Source organism: Coregonus lavaretus (genome assembly GCF_964263955.1).
Source record: "Coregonus lavaretus genome assembly, chromosome: 12".
Classification (NCBI taxonomy): Eukaryota; Metazoa; Chordata; class Actinopteri; order Salmoniformes; family Salmonidae; genus Coregonus; species Coregonus lavaretus.
The window spans coordinates 33,068,853-33,095,731 of NC_139999.1; the positions used below are offsets into that span (position 1 = coordinate 33,068,853).

Genomic DNA, 26,879 nt, shown 5'->3' on the forward strand with positions numbered 1-26,879 from the left:
ACTACTTGGATTAAATGTCAGGAATTGTGAAAAACTGAATTAAAATGTATTTGGCTAAGGTGTATTAACTTCCGACTTCAACTGTATAGTTTAGGCCTTTGCTTCTTACTTCAATGCATCTTTTAGATTTATCTGTGATTCTTAATGTCAGTACTTGCTTTTGCGGGTCTAATTGCGATTGATAGATATACAGATTTGCATTATTTGATGGGTATAGGGACAATGACCAATGTAGCTTCTTGGTTGTGCTCTGGAGGTGAGCCCTGGCACAGTGCTCCTGTTGTCCTGGCTGTCCACTGAAATTGGCAGAGCATCTAACGTTACCCTTTCATCGCGCTGACTGGCGTTAGCCTTCTGTCAATGGTCCTGAATCAATGGTTATGGTGTGTGCTATTTTAATGAGTGCATATTGGGCTACCAGTCTTCGTGGGGCTTCTCTTCAACACCATGTCCTTTCTTGTGTGCAAAATTACATTTATTTACTCCCGAGTGGCGCAGTGGTCTAAGGCACTGCATCACAGTGCTAGCTGTGCCACTGGTTCGAGTCCAGGCTCTGTCGCAGCCGGCCGCGACCGGGAGACCCATGGGTGGCGCACAATGTCGTCCAAGGTAGGGGAGGGATGTGGGTTCGTTTCCCACGGGGGGCCAGTATGAAAAAACCCACAAAAACAAACAAAAAAACATGTATGCATTCACTAACGGTAAGTTGCTCTGGATAAGAGCGTCTGCTAAATGACTAAAATGTAAATGTAAAAATTGTGTATATGGCTGCATTTAAGATAGGCCTACATTTTTGTACATTTTGTATGTCGCAGTAGTAGGACCAATATGCCTACTAAAAGAAGTAGGCAAACGTTCACTCTGTTATTTGCATTACACATTAGTTGTGTGATAGGCTACTGTAAAAGTGATACTATGAAAACGACACAGCCTACTTTTTGGCCCCCTCCCTGCTCTCTTGCGATAGCGTGTGTGTGTGTGTGTGTGTGTGTGAGAAACTCTGACACACAGAAAATATGAGAGAAGAGGCGGCTTGGTTACGCTCATTGTGTAGTGTCACAAATTCTAAAGCAATGTAGCCTATAGTTCAAATTATTTAAGTTTAAGCTATGAAGCCTCTAAGAATCTTTGATAGCCTAGTAGTGCTCATTCTGTCAAGCTGATTTGTGTGTGTTGGTAGGTGCAAATTATGTGTAGGCCTAAGGCAGATACGGCTGCATTTCGAATACACTTGTATGTCATGGTGGGGCACATATCTTTCTTGTGTTATTCTATAAAACGACAGTTGTTGATGTGTATGGCTACATTTCAGATACATTTTTGTACATTTGAACAGTAGTAGGACCAATCTACCTTGTTTTATTAGGGTTCTAAAGCAATGCTAGTTGTGCCCCCCCATGGATTTAAAATTCCCCCTCAGACATGTCATCCTGGAGACGGGCCTGCTAATCTACTATGTAAACAAATCATCTGTGTCGAGAAACCATCAGTCTCCTAACACCGGAACTGACCAATGGCAGGTATCAATGGGCCTTTCCTGATATCAGGGAACACACACATCAAGAAACGCCCTGAATTGCGTTCTGCAATTACACCATATTAGAATTTTTGCAGACTGCAGGCTTGTCTCATCCTTGCCAAAAACAACCGACATGGGCAGCAGCGGGACTGCTGGGAAACCACGGGACACAGCACAATCCTGGGGCTGGCCACGGATGACACACACACAAGCTGCAATCTCCAACTACGCCAAACTCCTTTTAACTGTAAACCTGGTCATTCAGTCCACATACTGTAACGGCTTGGAAATGGATCGGTCATTGTACAAAGAGAGTCTTTGGGTGTGGACCGCCACGGTTCATGGGGTTGTTGTTCGTAGACAGTCAGAGAGTGGAAATAGTGCTCTGATGTTAAAAGGAACAATAGTGGCTATGAAGACAGTTACAGTCAACACAAGCCAATCAGTACATAACATGCTGCAGTAGAGTAGCCCATGGCACTCTCATTTAATCACAAAATGTCCAGTTTTAAGACGATTCATAATAGGGTATTTGATAATAAATAGTAGTGTAATGAGAATATGCCTCACATAATCTCCCAATTCCACTTATTAAAGACTCACCCGCTGAATCATGCATGGCTATTTCAGTGATAAAGTGATACACTGTGGGAAGCGTTAAAGACTAATCTAATTACATTTTGTTTTTTTCTCATTTATCTTTGCACTTATCCAATGAGCACCTCACAGGAGTCAACTGTAATTCTAACTGAAATGTGGTCTTAGTTGTCTTGGAGATCATTAAAGTAATCTCAGATATGATGTTGAAAAAATGTCATGGCTTTTTGTTGGGAGGGAGGAGAAGAATGAAAAGGCCTAATATGAATGCTGCAACTCATAAAATATCTAAACTCTCTAGAAATTGATGTGGCCATCATATGTTCAATGCTCTCCAGTTATTGACTTCAGATGTCTTGTGTTTGGACAGCTGCATGGCCAGACTTTTAAAAAGGGGCTTGCCTGGCTGCATAAAGCACATGTATTATCACTGTGTGTTTTCTCTTTTTAATTTATTTATTCTGAGAATTGCCTTGGTTGGGGGCAGCAGTAGCCTCGAGGTTAGAGAAGCGGCCCAGCAACTGGAGGGTTGCCGGTTTGAATCTCATTGCTGGCGGGGAGTAAGCTTGCAAACGGAGGGTTGCTGGCATCAATATCTCAGATGCTACATACTGCTGATGTTCCCGTGAGCAAGGAACTTAACCCCCAAAATTGGGCGCTGCACTGTGGCTGCTCCAGCCTCTCCAACCTAATGTGTGTGTATATCAGGGGGTTGGATGTAAAGACAAATGTCTATCTCGTGTGGACTAATAAAGTATACCTCATACCTCTAGGAAAAAGGGTTTCAAAATGTCTCCAGTAAAATGAGGACAAGAACTACAGTATATTCTGAAAGGTGAACTGTACTGAACAGGTTTACCACAATCGGAGAAGGCCATATTGTTCATGTATTTACTTTGCTGTTACTTTACTTCTGATATATGACACTGATGATACTGTACCAGCCAGAATACATATTTAAATGGTAAAACGTTCACAAAACACCAGCTTGTCTTTGGTGATCGGCATTGTGGAAAATATGTCTGAATTAAAATAGGAATTTAATACTTGGGAGAAATGACACATTTCTCAGAAATGTTGAGGGAAAAACTACTCTCTATCAAGCTGCTGAATGACGACACAGTTATGCTTGACCATAAGTAATGGATGGGAAAGTTCCCCTGACCAGCAGTGGCACCCTGCCCTTTACCACAAAACCCAGAGCCTCTCCATAGCTGGGCCTCATGTTGTCCAAGTGGAACCAGGGCCAGAGAACCCGGAGGAGTCACACCAGGACACTCAGCAGGGTCGCTAGAGGACACAGGGGATAACGCCTGTCTGATTTGTCAGGATTCTCATCATCACAATAAATCAAGACAAAGTCCTTGCAATTACTAAGGGTTATTTAGGTGACATGACTGGAAGGTCATTACTGCAGGTGAACTGTATCAAATATGCTTCTTACATGTTGATGTTGTGGGAATGCAGTCATGGGTAGTCTGGATGGTTGAATTATTTAGGTTGATTTATTATTTGTCCAAAACTTAATTTAAACCATAACACATATGTGATTTTCATGCAGACCCTCATGCCCTAAAACAAACCCACGCTTTCACTCTTCTAGTTCACATCCCCACGTTACAATTACAGATCCAAGAATAGCCAACTGGAGAAATCCTTTCATGCAGAACTTTTAATGTAAATTTGAATGAAAGAGAATGAGTTTTATTCAAGATAGTTGGCTCAGTGTTTAGGAACTAAACTGTATAAATGCATACTGTATATTAGTCAAGGAGTGCTTTTCTGAGAGATACAGTGCCAATGGTTTCTATCTGCCTTGACTGAACCTCCACTACAGTACAAATCTGCTATACGATCAGAAGTTCTTAGAAAAATGGACATTGGACATTTGTATATGTAATCCCCTCTAAAACACTCTGGCCCCTTGTAGTGGTTGTTATGGAAATACAGCAGGGTGACTGAAATATGTCCATTCATAGCCTGGCCCACTACTAGATGCAAGTCACGACTCACCTACTACACAGCATGGTATTCATTGGGACAGCTGGGATGATGGGCACGTGAGCTTGTAGAGTGTGACCGGACCAAGACAGGAGGTGACAGTTGCGTGGAAGTTGCTGTTTCTCCAGTCTGGTGGCAGAATATTATAGACCTCCATTTATATGGTCAAAACCCTCTAATGTCTGGAGAGATCACAGATCATGCTCTGGAAATCTGGGAAAATTTAGGAAAATGTACCAAGGCAAAATGTCAGTAAAGATAGCACCACATTTTATCCTTTCTCCAGACTTCAAATCTACACCCATGAATGTGCATCTGTGGCTATTGTGTTATATAAAAAACCTTGTAAACTGACATGATGCATTCCAGCAAGTCCCCACTCAGTTGTACCAAGATGACAACTGCTAAAGTTTTACCCTCTGCAGATGGAATAGACCTATCTCATTTTGTTGCTGGGGTATTAATCAACAAGGAGATGAAAGCTGGCTGTCACTGTACTGCCTTAATGTCACTTAATCTGCTGAGGCCTGGCTGTCACACTGTCAATCAGAGAGGAGACTTGGGGCCAGCTTGGGCTGCAGGCCAATCCGGTCACACACCACCTGATGTGATTGTATGAAAGCCGCAGGAATTTCCCTGAGCTATTTTCCTCATCTTTGATAAATAAATGAAACCGGCTCAAATAACCCTCTACTTGTGCTGCCCCTTAAAAGCCGAGCTACAGTAAAGAACCTGTGATGTCACGACCTGCCACCGCTTTACACTAATCCACCTAATCCAGGAGGGAGACTGGGCTACAACCAGGTCACCTGTGAGTAGGTGCTGGGGGACAGAGGAGAGAGAGCAATAGTGCTTACACATGAGGTGTGTTGTAGTGCTCTTCCCTCCAACTGATAGTATACTAATATGAGTATGGTACATTTAGGATATAATGTAATGTGTCAGCACTTTATTTGACAAAGGGATAAGGAATGGGGGGGAGAAGGTTGCTTGTCATTAATGGGACTTGCGAAGCAAACGTCCCATTCTAAATCTTCATCATACTTTGTATTATCTTTCTTTGGAACACTACTCCTCCTACACCGTTTAAGCTAGAAATGTCCTTCAAACTTTAAAATGTGCAGATCGGTCTGGAATAGTATGCTTGTATACAACTTTGATGTATTTTACACTTTTTGAACTATTAAGCTTTTTGTCTTTCTTTTTGGCCTCCATCCACTTTCATGGGATTTCCTCAGCATTCTAAAGGGCCATTGTGACATCATGACTCCCAACATTATATTCTATTAACTGTAAACAATGTAACTTTTGACACAAATCAGCTACTTTGACCACTTTACCAAAAACTTAGACAAAAAGTTTGAGCGAATGAAATCTTCCTCTACTTTTCTGCTTTTCAAATCAGAACAGGAATAGCTTCTACCAATCAAGAGGTAGAGCTGTTTTAGTAAGCCATCAACTGTTGTCATTAAATATGCAGAAAGTCATGTCAGAAGCTAGCAGATTCATTACTTACCAACAACAGCAGCAGATTCCAATAAAACTACATCACGTTTTGAAGTTCACTTTCCTTGCTTTGTCTAACAACACTATCACAAACTTTTGTTAGGCGGCAGGTAGCCTAGCGGTTAAGAGCGTTGGGCCACTAACTGAAAGGTGGCCGATTCGAATCTCTGAGCCGACTAGGTGAAAAATCTGTTGATGTGCCCCTTGAGTTCCCCCTTTCCGGCCCTCTTCCCACTGATCCCAGTCCAACCCAGAGAGGACTTCATGAACATCCCGCTGTCATCCAAATACGTTGTAAAAAATAAAGTATTTTATTTATTTAAAACTTCAACAATGCCTCATTATCTTCTGTGCTCTATTATTACAGTTGTCATATACTGTGGTATTCTAGTAGGAGTGTATAAAAGTGTAGTAGTCCGAGTGTAGTTATTTAAGATGAAATGTGTGATCTAACTGCCCCACAATCCAAAGTAATAAGGTTAATATAGTAGTATATCAAAGTAATCAGACCAATTATTTTACTACTGTACATTTAACTTTCACTATATTTAACTGCTTTGTTTTAAGTAAACCTTTTTTTCTTCTTCAACTACCACAACAATTATTTTAAACAGGTAAAGCAAGTACCACAAATGTCTTAATGTAAAATTACCATCTAGTTTCATCATTGCTCTTATTGGATGTGTTATTTGCTTTGTGTGAGGATGGACAGGTCAACAGTGGTCTGTGTATTCTGCAAGTAGGGTCCATCCACAGTTTGAAGTTTTAATAAAATATGCAATTCAACAGACTTGTACAATATTCAGAAAAACAACAACCCTAAAACCGGCATGTTAATACTGACTTACTTACTCCCAACTTAAGCCTACTCTAGAATCTCAGTGTTAATCATGTAAGCTGGCTAATTTATTGATCCTACTATGTGAAATGACCACACTGACCATTGACTAAGGCTGAACACAGTGATGCAAGCAACTAATACTGATACTGCCACCTGGTGATACAAAGATTAACATAGTTTGGCCACTATGATGTTACCTCTTGGATCAGGAAACTATAACACCACACACTACGAATGGAAGATAAGATCTGTTAAGCATTGTATTGTTTGGCCTGACATGGACCAGACAACACGGATGGATGACATTATGCAGAACATGTAAAACAACATGGTATCAAGCTCTATGTTAGTTCAGACAGGACCTCAGAGGTAGACAGTGACAGCACTGTAGAGAGTACTGGTGGTGGATGAGAGCAGGGTCTGAGTGGCCCCATCACCCCGGGCCTCTCCCCTCCTCCTGGGGGTGAACACTGAGGAGGACGGGTCCATGAGGGAGACCGGCACCGGACTGCCCCCTCCCCCCACCCTCCACCACCAAGTCTCTCTGCACAGCCCCAGCCTCTCTCCCCTTACCCTGCCCGCCAGCTGCCTCCTCAGCAGTTGCACATTCCACACCAGGAAGTGACAGATGGGCAGGCAGACCAGAGCAAAGCCAAGCACACACAGAGCGGCCAACAAGGGGCACCCTCCAAAGTCCAGTACCTTGTAGATGTAGGGCTTCCCACTGAGGTTGGTGTAGCCAGCCAGCCAGTAGACCACAGCAAACAGGATGTAGAGGCAGCCAATGAGGAGCTGGTAGAGGTAGTGGGCCAGGTGGATGGGCGTGGCTGATAGGAGGAGGTCCAGCAGGGCCTGGCCAGAATTTACCACGTGCATGTTGAGGTTGAATGGGGACAGAGGGTGGTGCTCCATGGGGTAGTCGAGGCTCCAGTAGAGGAAGGACACAGTGAGGCAGAAGGCACACATCAGGCTCTGGAGGAACCACTGCAGTCTCAGGGAGATGGAGAGGAGAGAGGGGAGGGGGAAAGGACCCAAGGGCTCTGCTCTGTTTCCACGCTCTCTAGTTTGGTCCCCTAAGAATGAAGAGCAAATATGTCAGTTCATTGGTTTCGATAAAAACCAATTCAATCAGGAAATTCAACTTTAACTTAAAACAAAAAGCAGCATTGGCAGCCATCTTAGTATCATCACATTTCTGTCTGTGAGCATCCTACCTCCAGAGCAGGTTTTTCTGTGGTCCCTGCAGTGGCACCTGACTAGGACCATGGCACAGGCCAGGTTACAGGAAGCCACCAGGTGGTAGACCACGATCAGGCAGTAGGTCAGGTGGCTGAAGAAGATGAGCCACTTGGGATTGGAGAACAGCAGGCCAGAGTACATACACCAAATCAGGGTGTAGAGCAACATGAAGACCCTGTATAGCGACCAGACCCAAGGTGCTATACCCCACTTTGGGAGAGAGGGACGAGAGGACAGAGTCAGTAGTCTAATTTGAAATACGAAGACTACACATGTTGTCCTTGGACAAGCTCAGAGTCCCCAAGCCTACCCAAAGAGGAGCGTGGTGGTGCCGTGTCAGTGAAAATGAGTCTCAGTAGATCAGCATGACTGACATCTGTCTGTCTATCCATAAATACCTGTGGCTGCAGCAGGAGCTCCGGTCTAGAGAGCGAAAGGTGGAGTTTGGTCAGGGAAAGCTCCTCCTTGAACTCCTCTTTCCAGCATTGCGTCCAGCTCAAACCCATATGGATCAAAGTAATAACAGGACAACCTGTGAATAAAGTAAACCATAAGTCCTCCGAAACTCCATTATATCACCAACTCAAAGACCAAATCAAGGGAGGGTTTGATGCAAAACAGACAACAATCACGCCACAGGCCTTGTCTTCTTAACCAAGTTAGTTGTCATTCAGGTCTCATGACTTGGCTTAAGTTGACAGGACAGGAGGCTCTATTGGATTCACCACACATTCCTGCCACCTATTCACCTAATGAGATAACTTTATTACACTGATCTGTCACACTGTGATGGTTAAATCCATTATCAACCTGGTGCATAACACAAATACATGTCTGAGACATTGATCAATTTAATTTGGATAGAATACTGCTAATCTGTCAAGAGGAAGCCAGGTGATATCACATACATACATACAGTATATATAGAACATCTGTCTCCTCTGACATCAGGAGCCTGTTGGGAAAAGGGCTTGATTGTATGCTTAAGGACCAGCGTTGCCCTTCCACTACTCTCCATAAACGTCCTAATCGTGTGCATTCCACACCTCTGTTCAATGGAACCTCCATATCTAGTAGCCCAAAACCACAAAATCAGCTACTTCTAACTCTAAACAGGTCACAGTAATATCAAGCATTCCTTGCAAGAGTTTACCTTTAGTCAAAACATTACCATAACACACAATTTGTAAAAACCCAATGGAGCTGATGGTGGAATCATACCTGTTCTGGTGGATACACTCAAGCCAGGCGAGGTGAGAAGTAGTAGTGAAGGGTAACGTTGGGGTTCAAGGATCCAGTGAACTGTCCCAGGAGGAGCAGTAAGTCAGACAGGGTGTGGAGGGGCAGCCCTCATCACAGTACTGCTTAAAACTAAAACGTCCTTATTAAATCATAGTGCCTCCGTCGCTACACTGAGGGAACAATTTAAAACTCTCAGCACATATGCAAAGGATTGAGACTATGGCAACAATACCGTACCTTGAAGCATATGATCTGATTCTGTGACTCCTCGTACATGTAAAGAACAAAGTGTTCTAACATTTAAAAAAGCAGATGGAGGCCCGTGAGCACAAAAGTCAAGTTTAATTCTGATCTCTCTCAGAAAAACAACCACAGAGGAGCTCAGCACAGCCACATCTGTATTCCATACAAAATTACAAACTGTACAGAATGCTATTGACAGGATTTTATATGGAAGAAAAAGGCAATAAAGAAAGCTTTTTTTACACAATGGAAAAACATGAATTAGAAGAACTAGCTTGGCCTGTGAAATGCCCAATATCTTCATTATTTATAGCTGTTGTACAAGGCCACAGAGGGGAAGAACAAAGTAAAATCATAAATAACAAATTGTTCCTCTTGTTCTTGTCATTTTCACAGTGGTGGGGATAATGGGCAGGTAACGGGGGTTGAGGATGGAGTGGATGGCTGTAGTCTCTGTTCACTCTATCTCAGTGAAGCGTGCAAACATGGCTTTGCGCACAGCGTCCTTGTAGGTGTCTGATGCGGAGAGTTCGTAGTTGCTTCCCTTGATGCCCAGGCCTGTGCCCTTGGTTCGTAATGAGGCCTGTGGGGAGAGGGCAAGAAGACACTTATCAAAACAGACAGATTGGGCTCAGGTACCCCTTAGGTACACCTGCTAATTGGCCACACATACAAACTCAACACCACCACGTACCAACCCCATCTGTCAGGAAATAGCCCAGGGACATGGAACTACAGGTCATGTTAAGCACTCTGCACTAACCCTTTGCAGGTGAAAAAGGCCTCTAGTTTCTCGTTTTGGCTGCATAACTCACAGAGATGGGTGCAGTGATGCCCTGCTGGTTGCGGCCCAGGCCCTTGCCCTCCTGCCAGCCCATGGCCTGCAGCATCTTGTTCCCAATGTTGTCACTGGTCAGACCATCTTTGGTGGGCTGCTCGTAGTTCCTGTGTCAGGTTGTTGATAAGAGAGGTGAATTAAATCAAACGCTATTAATGAAATGTAATTCATTTATTTCTGGTTACTTTAATTGATCAAGGATGTAGTTGGACAATAACATATATTCCCGTAACCTGAGACCCCCTGCTTTTGAGATAGGATTGGTTGAAGCCCTTACACTGTGGGGGCAGGAGGCTGATAGAATTTCTTCTTCTTGGGTGCTGGTGGTTCGGGAACACCATACTTATCCCTTCTTTCAGCAGCTCTGTCTCTGTACTTCAGCTACACAGAACAATATCAACATGACACAAATCAGAATCGTCGGTGACATTGAAGATCTCGGCTTTCTAAAATTCTTCCTGTGAATGGTAGAAATCTTCAAAGAGTATAGCCTACCTCCATCTCTTTTCTCTCCAACTCTTCCAGCTGGGCCTCAGATAGTTTGGATCTTCTGTGAATTTCCAAGTTTTGCTAAGACGATTACATTTATAAAAAATAAAAAAAAGTTAATACTCCCCGGGAACTATGCAATTCACACATTTAAAATGGCACGATTAGTCTTGGCATGACAGTTCAAAAGAATGTGCGTTCTCACCTTGCTTATGCTAAAAGGACAACTGCACACCCTCAGCAGACGGCAGAGCCAAAAATAACCCAAAATATTTCCTTCCACCGAGACTCAGAGATTAAAGTGCCATTCTGCTGCTTGCCATCCTACCTTGTGCAGGTCTGAGAGCTGCTGGTGGCGCAGCAGGGCGTCTTTGCCGGGGAACTGCCTGAGACAGAGCAAGCAGGCCATCTTCTTCCAGTCTGTCAGCTTGTCTGACCCCTCATCACCCCCCCCACCTCCGCTCTCTAGGTCTGCTGCCTCCTCTGGGTCACTGTCCCCACTGTAGGCTGCCACCAGGCCACTCTGCAACAAACACACAAACCTTTTACTATGAAGTGAGAACCATGCCACACAAGCCACTGGAGAAGTGAGGACTGGGCTTTCCAATAGGGATAGAGACAAAGTGACACCACATCTCACCACTAGATGGCCTAAAACCAGTCCTAATCCAACCTGCTATTGTCTTTCTCTGTAGTCTACCAGTAGTGTTTCACAGTGCCATCTCAGCTACATCCTTACCTTGACTATTGGGGTTTCCGGTTCTCCATTCTTCACCAGCTCATTCATCACCAGCGGCTGGGTCTCAAACCCTGCACCATGCTGGAGGAGCAAAACACTAAATCAGACATTTGCATTTACATTTTAGTCATGTAGCAGACACTCTTTTTCAGAGTGACTTACAGGAGAAATTAGGGTTAAGTGCCTTGATCAAGGGCACAGATAGATTGTTCATCTTGTCGGCTCAGGGATTCGAACCAGCAACCTTTCGGGTTACTGGCCTAGCGCTCTAACCGCTAGGCTACCTACCACCCATTGACATGACACCAAACAGTTCATCATCCTTTAATTGAGACAGGTATCCCAGTACCACTGCTGTGCCATGACATAAGAGCCATCTACAGTATATTGACTCAACAGAGGGTTATAATCATGAGTACCTTTTTCTCAAAGAGGGTAGAGAAGCCTGCGTCGGCAGCGGCAGCCTCTCTCCGGTCCTCATCCCTGCCCTGCCCAAGGCCCTGCAAGCTGCTCTTGAAGTTCTCCTTCTGCTTGTTTAGGCTCTTGGCCCATCGCTCCATGTCTTTAGCTATCTGAAATGGGAGAGAACAGTGTTCCTAACATAGCTCACTATATGCACTAGTGCTTCAGTATGGGAATTTCCCATGCTTGTAGGAGGTGCCTGTCTGTCTGTTACCTGCTGGGCAGACTTGCTTTTGGGCTTGTCCTTCTTCTCCTTGGACTCTTTGCTGGACGAGGCTGCTGAGGAGGTGGAAGCCTGTTCGGCGCTGGCGTCTGCTGCTGTTGTTGTTTCTACTGCTGCTGCTGCTGCTGCAGGGATGTAGGTCTGTGTCTCACTGTCCCAGTACAGGTACTGCTGGGTCTGGGAGTTGTAGTAGTACTACAGGGAGATAAATACATCATGTATAATAATAATGACACATTATTCATGATCAACTCCCTGATAGAGCAGAAGTCTATAGGGGTGAGACAGTAGTTACAGTGTCTTCAGAAAGTATTCACACCCCTTGACTTTTTCCACATTTTGTTGTGTTACAGCCTGAATTTTAAATGGATGAAATTGGGATTCTGTGTCACTGGTCTACACAGTTGCTTACCAAGACAACATTGAATGTTCCCGAGTGGCCTAGCTACAGTTTTGACTTAAATCGGCTTGAAAATCTATGGCAAGACTTGAAATGGCTGTGATAGCAATGATCAACAACCAACTTGACAAAGCTTGAATATTTGTTTTAATAATAATGTGCAAATATTGTACAATCCAGGTGTGCAAAGCTCTTAGAGACTCACCCAGAAAGAATCACAGCTGTAATGGCTGCAAAACGTGATCATAACATGTATTGCCTCAGGGGTTTGAATAGTTTCTGAATTTAATTTTCAATAAATTTGCTAACCTTTTTAAACATGTTTTCACTTTGTCATTATGGGGTATTGTTTGTCAATGGTTGAGAATTTGTATTATTTTTTTAAAAAGCCATTTTGAATTCAGGCTGTAACACAACAAAATGTGGAATAAGTCAAGGGATTTTAATACTTTCTGAAGGCACTATACATACCTGGCTGTTAGGGTCGTAGTATAGACCAGTCTGTGGATCGTAGTAGTACCCAGATGACTCATCATATTGGTAAGCGGAGGTGTCAGGAACAACTGGTTAAAAGCAACAGCAGAAACAGTGTATAGAAAGACCTTTAGGTATTCAATGTATGGCAATGACGTTCAAACTAAATAAGGATTGGAAATCCAATATGGTGTCCCATCTTACCAGATGTGCCATCAGAGAAAGGGGCAGCTCCAGTGGGGGCTGCCAAAGCAGCTGCTGTTGTTCTCAGTGAAGAGGTGGCAACTCTGGAACTGGTAGCCTGTGGTGCCACATCAATCTGCCCAACTATTTGGTGCGCCTGTGGGTGGGAAAACAGCACCACATGTTCAACTGCTGCACTCATTCGTATTGACCACACACAGTATTACATGTACATCATAAGATTGAGCAGCATGTTTATAACAAGCAGCATGAATGTTGATGTGAGCCCTTAAGCGATACCTGCATGATAGGCTGGCTGAGGAGGTGATGCTGGTAGACCTGTGTGGTCTGGGACACAACCACACCTGCTGCTGTAGGGACCAGGGCCTTCACTCCTGGTGCAGCTGCCATTAAAAATGCAAACCATGATTAAAGCCATAATATAAATCAGTCAGTCACAAGTTGTAGTGTTAAGATGGACTGTGAAGTAGACATCGGTCTAATTGGATTCTCACCTCCTAATATTCCATCTCCAGGAGCAGGATCCAACACAGCAGGCTGCTGAGGCCACGACTGACAATCCTGCCCATACTGAAAGACAAATATTATAAAACAAATTTAAATATCTGTGATATCCAATTGCGATCTTGTCTCATCGCTGCAACTCCCCAACGGGCTCGGGAGAGGCGAAGGTCGAGTCATGCATCCTCCGAAACATGACCCGCTTCTTAACACCCGCTCGCTTAACCCGGAAGCCAGCTACACCAATGTGTCGGAGGAAACACAGTTCAACTGACGACCGTCAGCTTGCAGGCGCCCGTCCCACCACAAGGAGTCGCTAGAGCGCGATGAGCCAAGTAAAGCCCCCCCCAGCCAAACCCTCCCCTAACCCGGACGATGCTGGGCCAATTGTGCGCCACCCTATGGGACTCCCTGTCACGGCCGGTTGTGACACAGCCTGGGATCGAACCCCAGGCAGTAGTGATGCCGCAACACTGCGATGTAGTGCCTTAGACCGCTGCGCCACTCAGGAGGCCCTCAACTATCTTTAGTTACATTGAATGACTATCTGGCCTTGATGCATAGCTTCAGGTTTAAAGAGCATCCCCCACTTGGTGTGGACCTATGAGTTGAATTGGCCTCCAGAGAGTACTGACCTGTGTGTACTGTGCATAGCCCTCCTGCAGGGAACCATAGTCTGTGGCAGCACCCAGGCCCTGCTGCGGCTGAAAAACGGAAAGAGACCAATGCATGAAAACATAGAGAGTGGTGGGACCACAACTACATGGTTGAGATAAGGTGAGGGAGTAGTCATAGTGATACCTGGCTGGAGGACCACTGAGCAGCAGCGATGGCTGTGCTGGCAACGGAGAAGGCACTGACTCTGTTCCCATCTGGCATCAGCAGGTCTCTGTCGGGGGAACACAAAGAGATGAGATCTGGATTCTGGTGTGGGAGGATGCATGTTTAATCTTCTTATTACTATGGTGCTTCCCTATAGCTGTGTATGGAGTGAGCATGTGTTGTATTGTTTAGTAAAGGGAGACAGAGTAATGACTCACTTCCTGGCACTCTTTGCATAATCCACCCCGATAGTCTTCCCATCCAGCTTCAGAGGGGGCTGCAGGCCCTGGAGGATCGTCAGGAGCTGGGAAGCCTCCTACACATGAATAAGAATAAAGATAAGGATTGCAGACATACTGTCAACATGAGACCTAACTTAGCCAATCATATTACAATGACAATGTGCATTATTCTGATGACAACACACATACCAGTGGAGAGGAGAGCTGTACGAAGGCGAAGCCTCTGTTCTGTCCTGTCTGTTTGTCCTTGATCAGACGGATGTTGCCCGAAGACAGGATGGCGTAGGGAGCCAGGGTCGTCATGATGGCCTCGACGCTGGAGAGGGGGGCGATGTTTCTCAAGATGATCGCTGTCAAGAAAATAACAAGAGAATGATCCTACTCTTCCTATCCAACGTATCAATAGCCACACACAAAGGCACACAGAATGGTTAAAAGATGGTACTCACTGTCACCACAGTAGTCTCCAGCTTGCTTAGGCTCTAAGTTCCAGTCACTGGGGCCAGCAGATTCTGACCCCTCTGTTTAAAACACAACAGCAAAGTAGTTCTATCAAGGCCCTCCCAACAACTATGAAATCACTGGACTTTCACATCAAGGGCCTGGAATGTGATACTTGATAATCACTGGTCTCTTTTGCTGGGCCATCCACATTGGGAATGCAAGTATAAACACAGGGCTACTTACCAACTTTGACTGCTCCACATCTGAAGCACTTCAGCCTCTTCCGGAAATTGTACAGGCCGCACTGCAAGCAACCGGTTACATTGTTTTCACTCAGTTGAATTAAACTTTAACGACAAAATAGTGTATCTGGAAACATTGATGGAAACTATGAGTGAAACCATTTAACAACACAAAACAGAGAAGGGATTTGGTCTGTGGAGTAGAACACATGGAGGTGGAGAAGAGGGGATACTCACAGCATTGCAGAGCCAGTTTTCAAATGTGTGTCTTCGGTTGCTGTAGTGCATAACCACACACTTTCCTTGGATCATCAGCGTATTCTGTAAGATCAAAGGCCACCAGTTATGTTTGCTTCCCCAACTCCAAGCCACACAGCCAGGTGAGATCCTCATACTATCACACCCCATGAAGGGAAAGAGTTGCTAGGGTCACACTCGCTTAGGTACAACCCCTCAGAGAATACAGGGGTGAGTAGATCAGACACAGAGAGAGAGACAGAGAGAGACACAGAGAGACAGAGACAGACAGAGAGAGAGAGAGAGAGAGAGAGAGAGAGAGAGAGAGAGAGAGAGAGAGAGAGAGAGAGAGAGAGAGAGAGAGAGAGAGAGAGAGAGAGAAGTGCATGTGCTGGGAAGGATTCTAGCAGTGTGTCGGACCGGAGTGCTACCAGCCCGTCCTTGGCCCATTCCCTCGTCTTCGGTTTGAAAGGTGGAGGATGTGTAATGGGCCAAGAGACTGAGCTGGAGCAAAGTGTGCTATATGGAAACATGCCCTGGGGGCAGCCATATCAAAACATGGCTATGTGAGACACCCAGAACCAAAGAGCGCCTAAACTCTCAAAGTAAAATCCTTATTTTCTTAAAATATACACTTATTTAGCTAAACAACATCACAAACAAAAATGAGCTACCTCCTCTTTTGATTTCTTAGGTGCTTAAATCCAGTTTTCATTCCAAAAGTTAAAAATGTATAAGTTGACACTTTGTATGGTGAGCTTCAGAGGGTCCAATGCTAATCTTGCACATTTTTACAGTACAGGAATTATTGTACAGACTTGTTTTTGCTGTCTAACCTGTTTAAACTAGAATTTCTGTCAGAATAAGCCATCTAGTTCATCAAATTATAAAGGCAACTTAAAGAAAGAAATCAGATTCATATAACAAAAGCGTTGGTGCAGTCCTTTGTCTATGTAGGACCCTCAGCTCTCAGCAAATGGTCATTTATACAGCAAATTTCTCAAAGGTCAGTCTCTCAAGATATCTGTTTGTTATTTTGGGCTCTGATCTCCAAGACAAAATCTAGACTTGGCGATTGTTGAAGCAACCTGATTGGTCTCCATCCATCGGGTAGCATCTTGCAAGTGATAAAACTCCACGAAGGCGAAACCTCGGCTTATACCTAGAGACAGCATTCAAATATAGACGGGAGTTGTGTTAGTCAGAGTGCTTTGGCACAACATTCAAACTCTGTCACAGTCTGCTTCACAACCCATTACAAGTGAAACAGTGGGAGATGTATTTTGAAGAGGGTAGGGGAGGGGTAACCTTTGCCATAGCATGAAAGCCTTCAGATGGCAGTGCTTGGACTGCACTTGAATGATTGCCACGCAGATGATACGATAAAATGTGAAATGTTTTAACAAACAGGGACAAGTACAACTACTTACCAGAGGGGTATCCTACAAAGCACATTTGAGGAAATAGCGAGGTAACTCAGGATAACCAGTCATACGAAAGTGGCTCACCTTTTAGCCAGGTAAATTTCTATGGCAACGAATCCTTCAGAACTAACCTGCTCCGGGGGCAGGCTAACTCAGGGCTAACTCCACTTACCCTGAATGAAATGACTAAGCCGAGAGTTGAGGACTAGTGAAATCAGATTCCTTCCCTCTTGCAAAGATTGCTTCATCATCCCCTTCATGAGGAAGACGACTGATTAAATATTTTATTAATCAAATGTTTTTTGTGTTAAAATATCACATTACACATTTAGTAATGGCAGAATGCATTTTAAACTTCACGCAATGTAACACATTTGTATGACTTAAGAAAATAAAAAAATCAATATGAGTGGGGGAGAAAAGTGCTTGTGCATCGATAAGCACACCAAAGACAGCATTAACGATAAGTAATAAAATAAAGATGGCACTTCTAAAAGTATATTTCACACCATAGCATGCTGAATTTGCAAGATAACATTTCTTTCATTTTGATTTCGGCACAAATGAAAATGTGGCACTGACTCACCCATGGATTGATGTTTCAGCATTGTCTCAATGAAGAGTTTGTTGCCATGTGCGACATGCACGCACGGTTACAAGCCTGCTAGAGTTAGCGTCAGGCGGACAAGCAATATCCACTGTCGTAGTACGGACGAAGCCTGAGCTAGAATGTGAAGCAAACTGAAGCTGGTCAGCTTTATAAAAACCCTGAGTAGATCTAGCTTGCTTCGTAGGATACCCCTTGGGTCTCAATCTCATCCACAAATAAAAACAATCGACAAAACAAAAGACCCACTGGTGTAGGTGTGGTGAAGGTTCCTTTGCTATGGCAAATATTATTGATATTGGAGGCAAGGTGGCGTGTGTGGGGTGGTAGTGTGTGTGGAGCTGAATCAACCTGAGGCTCCAGACAACAACTCTCACCTGTCCTCTTCTTCATCAGCCGGATGTCCACAGGCTGGGGTCCCTGCAGCTGCTCAAGAGCAGCCCGGATCTGAAACACAGGAGGGGGACATTCAGTGGGCCACGGTTCACTATATTCAAGAGAGGTCACAGTCCACAATGTATGTTTCCTATTATACACATCAATACTGCATATGGCAGCTCTGTGAAGCATGTATTATTAGTAGTTATATCAACGTGTGGTTAGGAATAAAGAGGACCTACATCTTCCACTGTGACGTAGAGGGACAGGCCCCGGAGCATGATGGTCTTGCTCTCCTCCTGCCCCAGCTCCATTTTATAATCCTGCTCTTGATCATCGCCATCAGACTGATAGCCATCTTCAGATCTGTCACTGTTGTGGCGCTTTCGCCTTCTCTGCAAGAAGAACACAGTTGTCAACTGAAGAGGGCAAGCAACACTACATCAGAGAACAACAGCTCTTCATAGCAAACAGCCCACTACAGAACATGTTTTTGATGAATGCATGCCCAAGGTCAATGAGATCCCCATGACTGTAACTTGATTCCTTGAGTCTCACCTCAGGATCGTCTCTGTCTCTGCGCTCATCAAATCGGTCAGTGTGTCTCTCGTCACTCCAGCGCTGGTCATAATCCCTATCTGGCTCTCTGTCCCGTCTTTCACGCCACTCTGGATCATCTCGCCATCGGTCTGACCCATACCTCCCACTACGCTCACTGCGGCCAAACCTCAGAACATAAACACACAATGTAACATTATTCACATGACATATTCAGCTAATGCATTCCTAGCTCAATAATGGACTAAAGGAACCAAACGTTACTCCGTATAGTAAGGACCTTACATGTTCTGTTTAGAGGTGAATTGGCTCTGGAAGCCAAAACAGCCAAATACTCCAACTAAACATGAATCGACTCTCAATTGCGGTACAGTTCTAGAAACATAAAGCCCTGTACTTTCATAGTGTATCAAAATAATTTGACAATTGCTAAATATACACTTACTGTTCACTGTTTTAACACAGTTGCAGACAGTATTTTTCAGTGACAACACAGGTGTTCGTAGACGCAGATAGCTAATTAGCACAGGTACACCTCTGTCTTCCATCTGTTTACAAGCCCTGTAACATGGAAATATGGCCGTGTGGGAACCCTAACCCTATAAAAAGGTGTGTGGCAATTTAACCTTTGATTTCTAGCTGATATGAAAGATACGTACCGCAAGCGATGCGTTCTAACGTACAGAACAAGCGTCGGGGCTCTTAAAGCTGCAATATGTAACTTTTTGGGCGACCCGACCAAATTCACAATGAGTTATAGATCTGTCATTCTCATTGAAAGCAGGTCTAAGAAGCAGTAGATATGTTCTATGTGCGCTATTTCTATGCTTCCCGTTCTTATGTTTCGTATTTGCATCTTTTACTTTCGCTTTTGTACAGCAGCTGAAAATACAATATTTTTGGTTATTGAAAACATATTTCACAGCGGTTTAGATTGTACAATTATTATACATTGCTTATTTTGTCACAAACTGAAATTAGGCTTACTACTAGAACTTTAGCAACCAGGAAATGGCAGAGCCATTTCTGCATATTGTACCTTTAACAAAGCGTGCCTGGACAGAAGACACTATTGTCAGTAGGCACTAAAGGTACTTAGCATCTATGAATGGGGTAATGCATTCCTAGAAAATCCCATTTTATTTTTATTTCACCTTTATTTAACCAGGTAAGCCAGTTGAGAACAAGTTCTCATTTACAACTGCGACCTGGCCAAGATAAAGCAAAGCAGTGCGATATATGTCAGAAGAGTGCATTGCATCCAGACATTCAGGGGGTAGTTACCACACATCAACTTTATCTTTTCCTACACTCTTTACTCTTGCCAGAGCATACCGACCCTACCGTTACACTTGTTTACACTGAGCTGCACTGGGTCGGAACACAATCATAGAGAACGTTTAAATACACACTACAGAGTATGGCATTAGTCATGTAAACACCTTATTCTGCTTATCTTAAATCGGCGTATGATCATAATCGAAGTAAGCATACGCCGATTAAAACACCTGGTTTTCTGAGCAATCTTTCAAATCATCAGGAAATGTAAACTGCTTAATTGGCGTTCCAGCGGTGTATTTGAACTGAGCATGTGCCAGCACCGGGTAGCGCAAGCCTCCCTCTTATGCGCGAGTGAAATATGCATCTTATAAATAGTTATATGTCTGAACTCAGAATCAAATAGTCTTCTCAAAAATAACATGGTCACTGTGGTAGAACGTTTATTTTGATTGCCAATTTTCTGCATTTATCAAAAGTCCCATCAGTAGCGTGATTTCAGATCTGTCCATGTAAAACAGGATTATTAGGGAAATCGTTCTTCTTGCAAAGCATGTAAACGTTTTAAACGACGAATTATATACTGAACAAAAATATAAAACGCAACATGCAACAATTCCAAAGATATTACTGAGTTACAGTTCATCTGAGGAAATCAGTCAATTAAAATAAATTCATTAGGTCCTAATCTATGGAATTCAAATGACTGAATACAGATATGCATCTAATGTTCAAAGATACCTTTAAAAAAAGGGCCTCAGGATCTTGTCACAGTATTTCTGTGCATTCAAATTGCCATTGATAAAATGCAATTGTGTTCGTTGTCCGTAGTTTATGCCTGCCCATACCATAACTCCACCACCACGGGACACTCTTAACAACGTTGACATCAGCAAACAGCTTGCCCACACTACGCCATACACGTGGTCTGCGAGTGAGGCCGGTTGGACATACTGCCAAAATCTCTAAAACGATGTTGGAGGTGGCTTATGGTTGAGAAATTAATATTCAATTCTCTGGCAACAGCTTTGGTGGACATTCCTGCAGTCAACATGCATATTGCACGCTCCCTCAAAACTTGAGATATCTGTGGCGTTGTGTGACAAAACTGCATATTTTAGAGTGGCCTTTTATTGTCCCCAGCACAAGGCGCACCTGTGTAATGATAATGCTGTTTAATCAGTTCCTTGATATGCCACACCTGTCCGGTGGATGGATTATCTTGGCAAAGGTGAAATGGGATCTTTTATTTCAGCTTATGAAACGTGGGACCAACACTTTACATGTTGCGGTTATATTTTATTTCAGTGTATCAACCTGACTATCCACAATAATCGCATTATTGTGTGCATGTAACTGTGCTCTATAATTACATTAAGAAACCATGGAGCCGGCGTGAGATATGGGTCGGAAAATGTACCTCAATGCAGGACGGGATATGCCACAGTCCAAATTGTACGGTTAAAACTAGCAGTTTTTTAGTCTTCTCGATGGAGCAGTGTGGATAAAGGTCAAATTTGGAGTACAGTGGCATATCCCATCCCTGCATTGAGGTACGTTTTCCAATCAGTATCTTGCGCTGGCTCCATGGTGCCTTAATGTAACCATGATTGCGTTCCGACCCCAGTGCAGCTCAGTATAAACAAACGTAACGGTAGGGTCGGTATCTTCTGGCAATCTTTCCTCCTGAGTCAGGCATAAAGGTTGGGGGAAATTCTCACCTCTTGTCAGCTCCCATGTTTCAATGCTGAACAGCAATAGTCAGGCTTACAAATGAACTGTAGGGATGCAAAATAAAAGCATAAATTATTAAACTTGTTGAAATGCCAACAAATAGTTAAAAACACGACTACTAACGTTACTGCTTAAAAACAATGTTAGCTACAAGCTGGCTAACTTGGCTATTTAGCTAGCTAATGATGTAGTTAGCGAAACAAGTCTAGGCTAGTAGTTACCTAGCTAGCTATTCAACTAACTAGCTGGTTAATTTCCATATCTAACTAACTGCTATCTTAGCTAGCTAGGTCTTTGCCAAGTACACAGATGAAAGGTAGCTAGGTGAGAAAGGTTTGAACAGTCAAGGATTAGCTAGCTAACAGTAGCTAGCTAGTACAGATTTGCTAGTAGTTGATAGCAATGTAAAACGAGTAAGTTGAATACTTACCAGTTAAATAAAGTATTGTTGTGGCCTGTTTTATAACATTACAAAGTAAAATATCTCAAAATATATTTCCCTCTGCTTCCTTATTTAGTTTTGTGCCAGCATACAACTAACGTTAGCTAGCTACTGTTGTGAGTCCAAAGGAATGAGTCATGGTTAGATGGGATACAGTTTGTCAAATTGACGTCAAAACCCTTTTCCTTTCCTAACCTGCTACGTTTATTCGGTCATGGCTAGAAGGGATACCGAATTTGTAAAAGTGGCATCATAGTCCCGTCTGCTCTAATCGCGCCGACGTAGCTAGAGTTACCTCAGCCAGGAATAGTATTTACTAGCCTGCAAGCTTTTGAAAACCATCTGAACCATTATAAACAGGAGACAATGACCACATTTGTTGTAAACAAAAATGATAAAGCGTCTGGACAGAAGCGTGAGTTCGAATTTAATCAAGGAGTGATATTAATCTAACGTTAGGTCGTTAGTAAGCTAACGCCGTTGCGTTGACTAACGCGCGTTAGATTTGTATTTGTATTTATTATGGATCCCCATTAGCTGCTGCTAAAGCAGCAGCTACTCTTCCTGGGGTCCATCAAAATTGAGGCAATTATACATTTTAAAAACATTACAATACATTCATAACAGATTTCACAACATATTAAGTGTATGCCCTCAGGCCTCTACTCTACTACCACATATATATAAAACAAAATCCATGTGTAGGTGTGTATAGTGCGTATGTTATCGTGTGTTTGTATGCATGTGTCAATGTATGTGTTGCTTCACAGTCCCCGCTGTTCCATAAGGTGTATTTTTACCTGTTTAAAAAAAATCTGATTCTACTGCTTGCATCAGTTACCTGATGTGGAATAGAGTTCCATGTAGTCATGGCTCTATGTAGTACTGTGCGCCTCCCATAGTCTGTTCTGGACTTGGAGACAGTGAAGAGACCTCTGGTGGCATGTCTTGTGGGGTATGCATGGGTGTCTGATCTGTGTGCCAGTATTCCAAACAGACAGCTCGGTACATTCAGCTTGTCGACACCTCTTACAAAAACAAGCAGTGATTAAGTAAATCTCTGTTCCACTCTGAGCCAGGAGAGACTGACATGCATGTCATTAATGTCAGCTCTCCGTGTACTTTTAAGGGCCAGCCGTGCTGCCCTGTTCTGAGACAACTGCAATTTTCCCAAGTCCCTCTTTGTGGCACCTGACTACACTACTGAACAGTAGTCTAGGTGTGGCAAAACTAGGGCCTCTAGGACCTGCCTTGTTGATAGTTATGGACATACTTCTCCCCATCTTAGCTACTGTTGTATCAATATGCTTTGACCATGAGTCTACAATCCAGGGTTACTCCAAGCAGTTTAGTCACCTCAACTTGCTCAATTTCCACATAATTCATTACGAGATGTAGTAGAGGTTTAGGGTTTAGTGAATGATTTGACCCAAATACAATGCTTTTAGTTTTGGAAATATTCAGGACTAACTTATTCCTTGCCACCCATTCCGAAACTAACTGCAACTCTTTGTTAAGTGTTGCAGTTATTTACATTTACATTACATTTTAGTCATTTAGCAGACGCTCTTATCCAGAGCAACTTACATGAGCAATTAGGGTTAAGTGCCTTGCTCAAGGGCACATCGACAGATTTTTAACCTAGTCGGCGCGGGGATTAGAACCAGCGACCTTTCGGTTACTGGCACAACGCTCTTAACCACTAAGCTATTTCAGTTGCTGTAGTAGCTGACGTGTATAGTGTTGAGTCATCCGCATACATAGACACACTGGCTTTACTCAAAACCAGTGGCATGTCGTTAGTAAAGATGGAAAAAAGCAAGGGGCCTAGACAGCTGCCCTGGGGAATTCCTGATTCTACCTGGATTATGTTGGAGAGGCTTCCATTAAAGAACACCCTCTGTGTTCTGTTAGACAAGTAACTCTTTATCCACATTATAGCAGGGGGTGAAAAGCCATAACACATACGTTTTTCCAGCAGCAGACTAAGATCGATAATGTCAAAAGCCACACTGATGTCTAACAAAACAGCCCCCACAATCTTTTATCATCAATTTCTCTCAGCCAATCATCAGTCATTTGTGTAAGTGCTGTGCTTGTTGAATGTCCTTCTCTATAACCATGCTGAACGTTTGTTGTCAATTTGTTTACAGTAAAATAGCATTGTATCTGGTCAAACACAATTTTTCCCAATAGTTTACTAAGGGTTGGTAACAGGCTAATTGGTCGGCTGTTTGAGCCAGTAAAGGGGGCTTTACTATTCTTAGGTAGCGGAATGACTTTTGCTTCCCTCCAAGCCTGGGGGCACACACATTCTAGTAGGCTTGTTAATAGACAACAATAATTTGTTCACCTCTTCACACTCACTTTACGGAATTCAAAATTACAATGCTTGTCTTTCATAATTTGGTCAGATATACTTGGATGTGTAGTGTCAGCAATTGTTGCCTAAGTTTGCTAATCTTGCCAATGAAAAAATGATTAAAGTAGTTGGCAATATCAGTTGGTTTTGTGATGAATGAGCCATCTGATTCAATGATTGATGGAGCTGAGTTTGCCCTTTTTCCCAAAATGTAATTTAAGGTGCTCCAAAGCTTTTTACTATCATTCTTTATGTCATTTATCCTTGTTTCATAGTGTTGTTTCTTCTTATTTTATTCAGTTTAGTCACATGATTTCTCAATTTACAATACGTTTGCCAATCGGTTGTGCAGCCAGACTTATTTGCCATTCCTTTTGCCGCATCCCTCTCAACCATACCATTTTTCAATTCCTTATCAATCCACAGGGATTTAACAGTTTTTACAGTCATTTTCTTAATGGGTGCATGCTTATTAGTAACTGGAATAAGCAATTTCATAAATGTGTCAAGTGCAGTGTCTGTTTGCTCCTCATTACACACCACGGACCAACATTTATTATTTACATCAACAACATAGGAATCACTACAAAACTTATTGTATGACCTCTTATACACAATATTAGGCCCAGCCTTTGGAACTTTGGTTTTCCTAGATATGGCTACTATATTGTGATCACTACATCCAATGGATTTGGATACTGCTTTCAAACAAATCTCTGCAGCATTAGTAAAGATATGATCAATACATGTTGATGATTTAATTCCTGTACTGTTTGTAACCACCCTGGTAGGTTGACTGATAACCTGAACCAGGTTGCAGGCACTGGTTACAGTTTGAAGCTTTCTCTTGAGTGGGCAGCCTGATGAAAGCCAGTCAATATTTAAATCACCCAGATAGTATACCTCTCTATTGATATCAAATACATTATCAAGCATTTCACACATGTTATCCAGATACTGACTGTTCCCACTTGGTCTATAGTAGCTTCCCACCAGAATTGGCTTTAGGTGAGGCATATATGTAGCCATATTACTTCAACAGTATTTAACATGAGATCCTCTCTAATCTTCACAGGAATGTGGTTCTGAATATAAACAGCAACTCCTCCACCATTGGCATTTCTATATTTTCTGTAAATGTTATAACCTTGTATTGCTACCACTGTATCATCAAAGGTATTATCTAAGTGAGTTTCAGAGATAGTCAGAATATGAATGTCTTCTGTTACTAGCAAATTATTGATTTTGTGAACCTTGTTTCTTAAGCTACATATGTTAACGTGGGCTATTTTTAGCACTTTTCTTCTGGGAGACAGCTAAGTAGACATTTTTATTTTTTATTTTAACTAGGCAAGTCAGTTAAGAACAAATTCTTATTTACAATGACGGCCTACGTGTGTGTTATTAATCGATGTTAGATTATCCGTCAAGCTAGCTATAGAGAACTGCTATTCTAACTTGTGTCATTTGTTTAACTTCTCAGATCTCGCATCGTGAAAGAAACTTGCATTGGGAACTCAAATATGTTCCCTATGATGGAACCCATGCCTGCCATCAGGGCAAGGATAAACATGCGAGTGATAAGAAGAGGGAAACAAATGGTAAGTTAGCTAACGTTGATGTTTACAACGATGCACAATAAAGGTGATTATGATTTACTGATATTGGGAGGAGGGGATGTCTGTCAGGAAGGGAGAGATGAGAGAAGGTGAGAGGTTGAAAAGGGTATGTGTTCGAAAGGGACAGCAGAAGAGAACCACAAGATGCAGGACTCCTTGTTCCCCCAATATCTATGAAAACAGATGGCTACAGGGCTTTCTCCTACAGAGCTCCTCTTTTATGTGAGAGAATCAGACTTGGTTTCAGTCTTGTAAATTCAAGTAAGTAACGTTACGTAGCTAAGCCTTGGACAAATAATCCTTCTTTGAGCATGAACGGCCTATATGGGCATAAGCCTATCTCCTGTTTCTGTCACATAAGGAAGCTTGATGTACAAGTGGCCTATACCCCCTGGACAGGACGCTAGTTCCCTAATTCCCACTCTCAACTGGGATTCCATACCACGACTATTACGATGGCTGAGTCCCTGGCTTGTTGCACTCTGGTGGCTTTTGACGGGGCCACATTGTCTTTCGATCCCCCTGTCCCAGTCTCCAGTGTTTATGCTGCAATCGTTTTTATTTGCCTAGGGGCCATTGTCAGCTTGTCTTATCTGATGTACAGTGCATTCGGAAAGTATTCAGACCCCTTTACTTTTTCCACATTTTGTTACGTTACAGCCTTATTCTAAAATGGATTAAATTGTTTTTTCCCCTCTCTTCACACAGTACCCCATAATGACTAATCGAAAACAGGTTTTTAGAAATGTGTAGAAAATTATTAAAATATAAAACTGAAATATCACATTTACATAAGTATTCAAACCCTTTACTCTGTACTTTGTTGAAGCACTTTTGGCAGCGATTACAGCCTTGAGTTTCTCCCATTCTTCTCTGCAGATCCTCTCAAGCTCTGTCAGGTTGGATGGGGAGCGTCGCTGCACAGCTATTTTCAAATCAAATCACATTTTATTTGTCACGTGCTGAATACAA

The 26,879-nt window shown here is 43.0% G+C and overlaps 2 protein-coding genes across 3 annotated transcripts; both read right to left on the reverse strand.

Annotated features, from left to right (window-relative positions):
* Positions 1 to 6,374: 6,374 nt before the first annotated feature.
* On the reverse strand, positions 6,375 to 7,907 carry LOC311138042 (uncharacterized protein). Its single transcript, XM_084172690.1, has 2 exons — positions 7,679 to 7,907; positions 6,375 to 7,537 (listed from the first exon to the last, which is right to left on the reverse strand). Exons 1-2 carry the CDS (start codon positions 7,869 to 7,871, stop codon positions 6,828 to 6,830), a joined length of 903 nt encoding a protein of 300 aa, XP_084028816.1. The 5' UTR covers positions 7,872 to 7,907; the 3' UTR covers positions 6,375 to 6,827.
* A 1,362-nt stretch (positions 7,908 to 9,269) lies between these two features.
* Positions 9,270 to 22,063, reverse strand: LOC311138622 (RNA-binding protein 5-like). Of its 2 annotated transcripts, XM_084173382.1 has the most exons (25): positions 21,915 to 22,063; positions 21,472 to 21,528; positions 18,473 to 18,641; positions 18,157 to 18,309; positions 17,914 to 17,983; positions 16,594 to 16,667; positions 15,506 to 15,589; positions 15,270 to 15,330; positions 15,032 to 15,103; positions 14,772 to 14,932; positions 14,559 to 14,656; positions 14,320 to 14,407; positions 14,154 to 14,222; positions 13,512 to 13,587; positions 13,297 to 13,400; positions 13,018 to 13,153; positions 12,811 to 12,902; positions 11,931 to 12,134; positions 11,674 to 11,826; positions 11,255 to 11,335; positions 10,844 to 11,038; positions 10,522 to 10,596; positions 10,304 to 10,407; positions 10,004 to 10,133; positions 9,270 to 9,771 (listed from the first exon to the last, which is right to left on the reverse strand). In XM_084173382.1, the coding sequence occupies exons 2-25, from the start codon at positions 21,486 to 21,488 to the stop codon at positions 9,646 to 9,648; spliced, it is 2,592 nt and encodes an 863-aa protein (XP_084029508.1). In that variant the 5' UTR covers positions 21,489 to 21,528; positions 21,915 to 22,063; the 3' UTR covers positions 9,270 to 9,645. The 2 variants fall into 2 exon arrangements, with proteins under 2 accessions (XP_084029508.1, XP_084029509.1); XM_084173383.1 differs by lacking the exon at positions 16,594 to 16,667.
* Positions 22,064 to 26,879: the final 4,816 nt, after the last annotated feature.

Bases quoted from the DNA above. Each gene is read 5' to 3' on its own strand.
- LOC311138622 (XM_084173382.1), bottom strand. The intron at 12,903-13,017 runs GTAAGATGGGAC...GCTTTTAACCAG, and splicing joins TTTCTCTGATGGCACATCTG to TTGTTCCTGACACCTCCGCT. The intron at 10,134-10,303 runs GTAAGGGCTTCA...AACCTGACACAG, and splicing joins CAGCCTCCTGCCCCCACAGT to GAACTACGAGCAGCCCACCA.
- LOC311138042 (XM_084172690.1), bottom strand. From the start codon at position 7,871: ATGTTGCTCTACACCCTGATTTGGTGTATGTACTCTGGCCTGCTGTTC. The intron at 7,538-7,678 runs GTAGGATGCTCA...CTTCATTCTTAG, and splicing joins CAGAAAAACCTGCTCTGGAG to GGGACCAAACTAGAGAGCGT.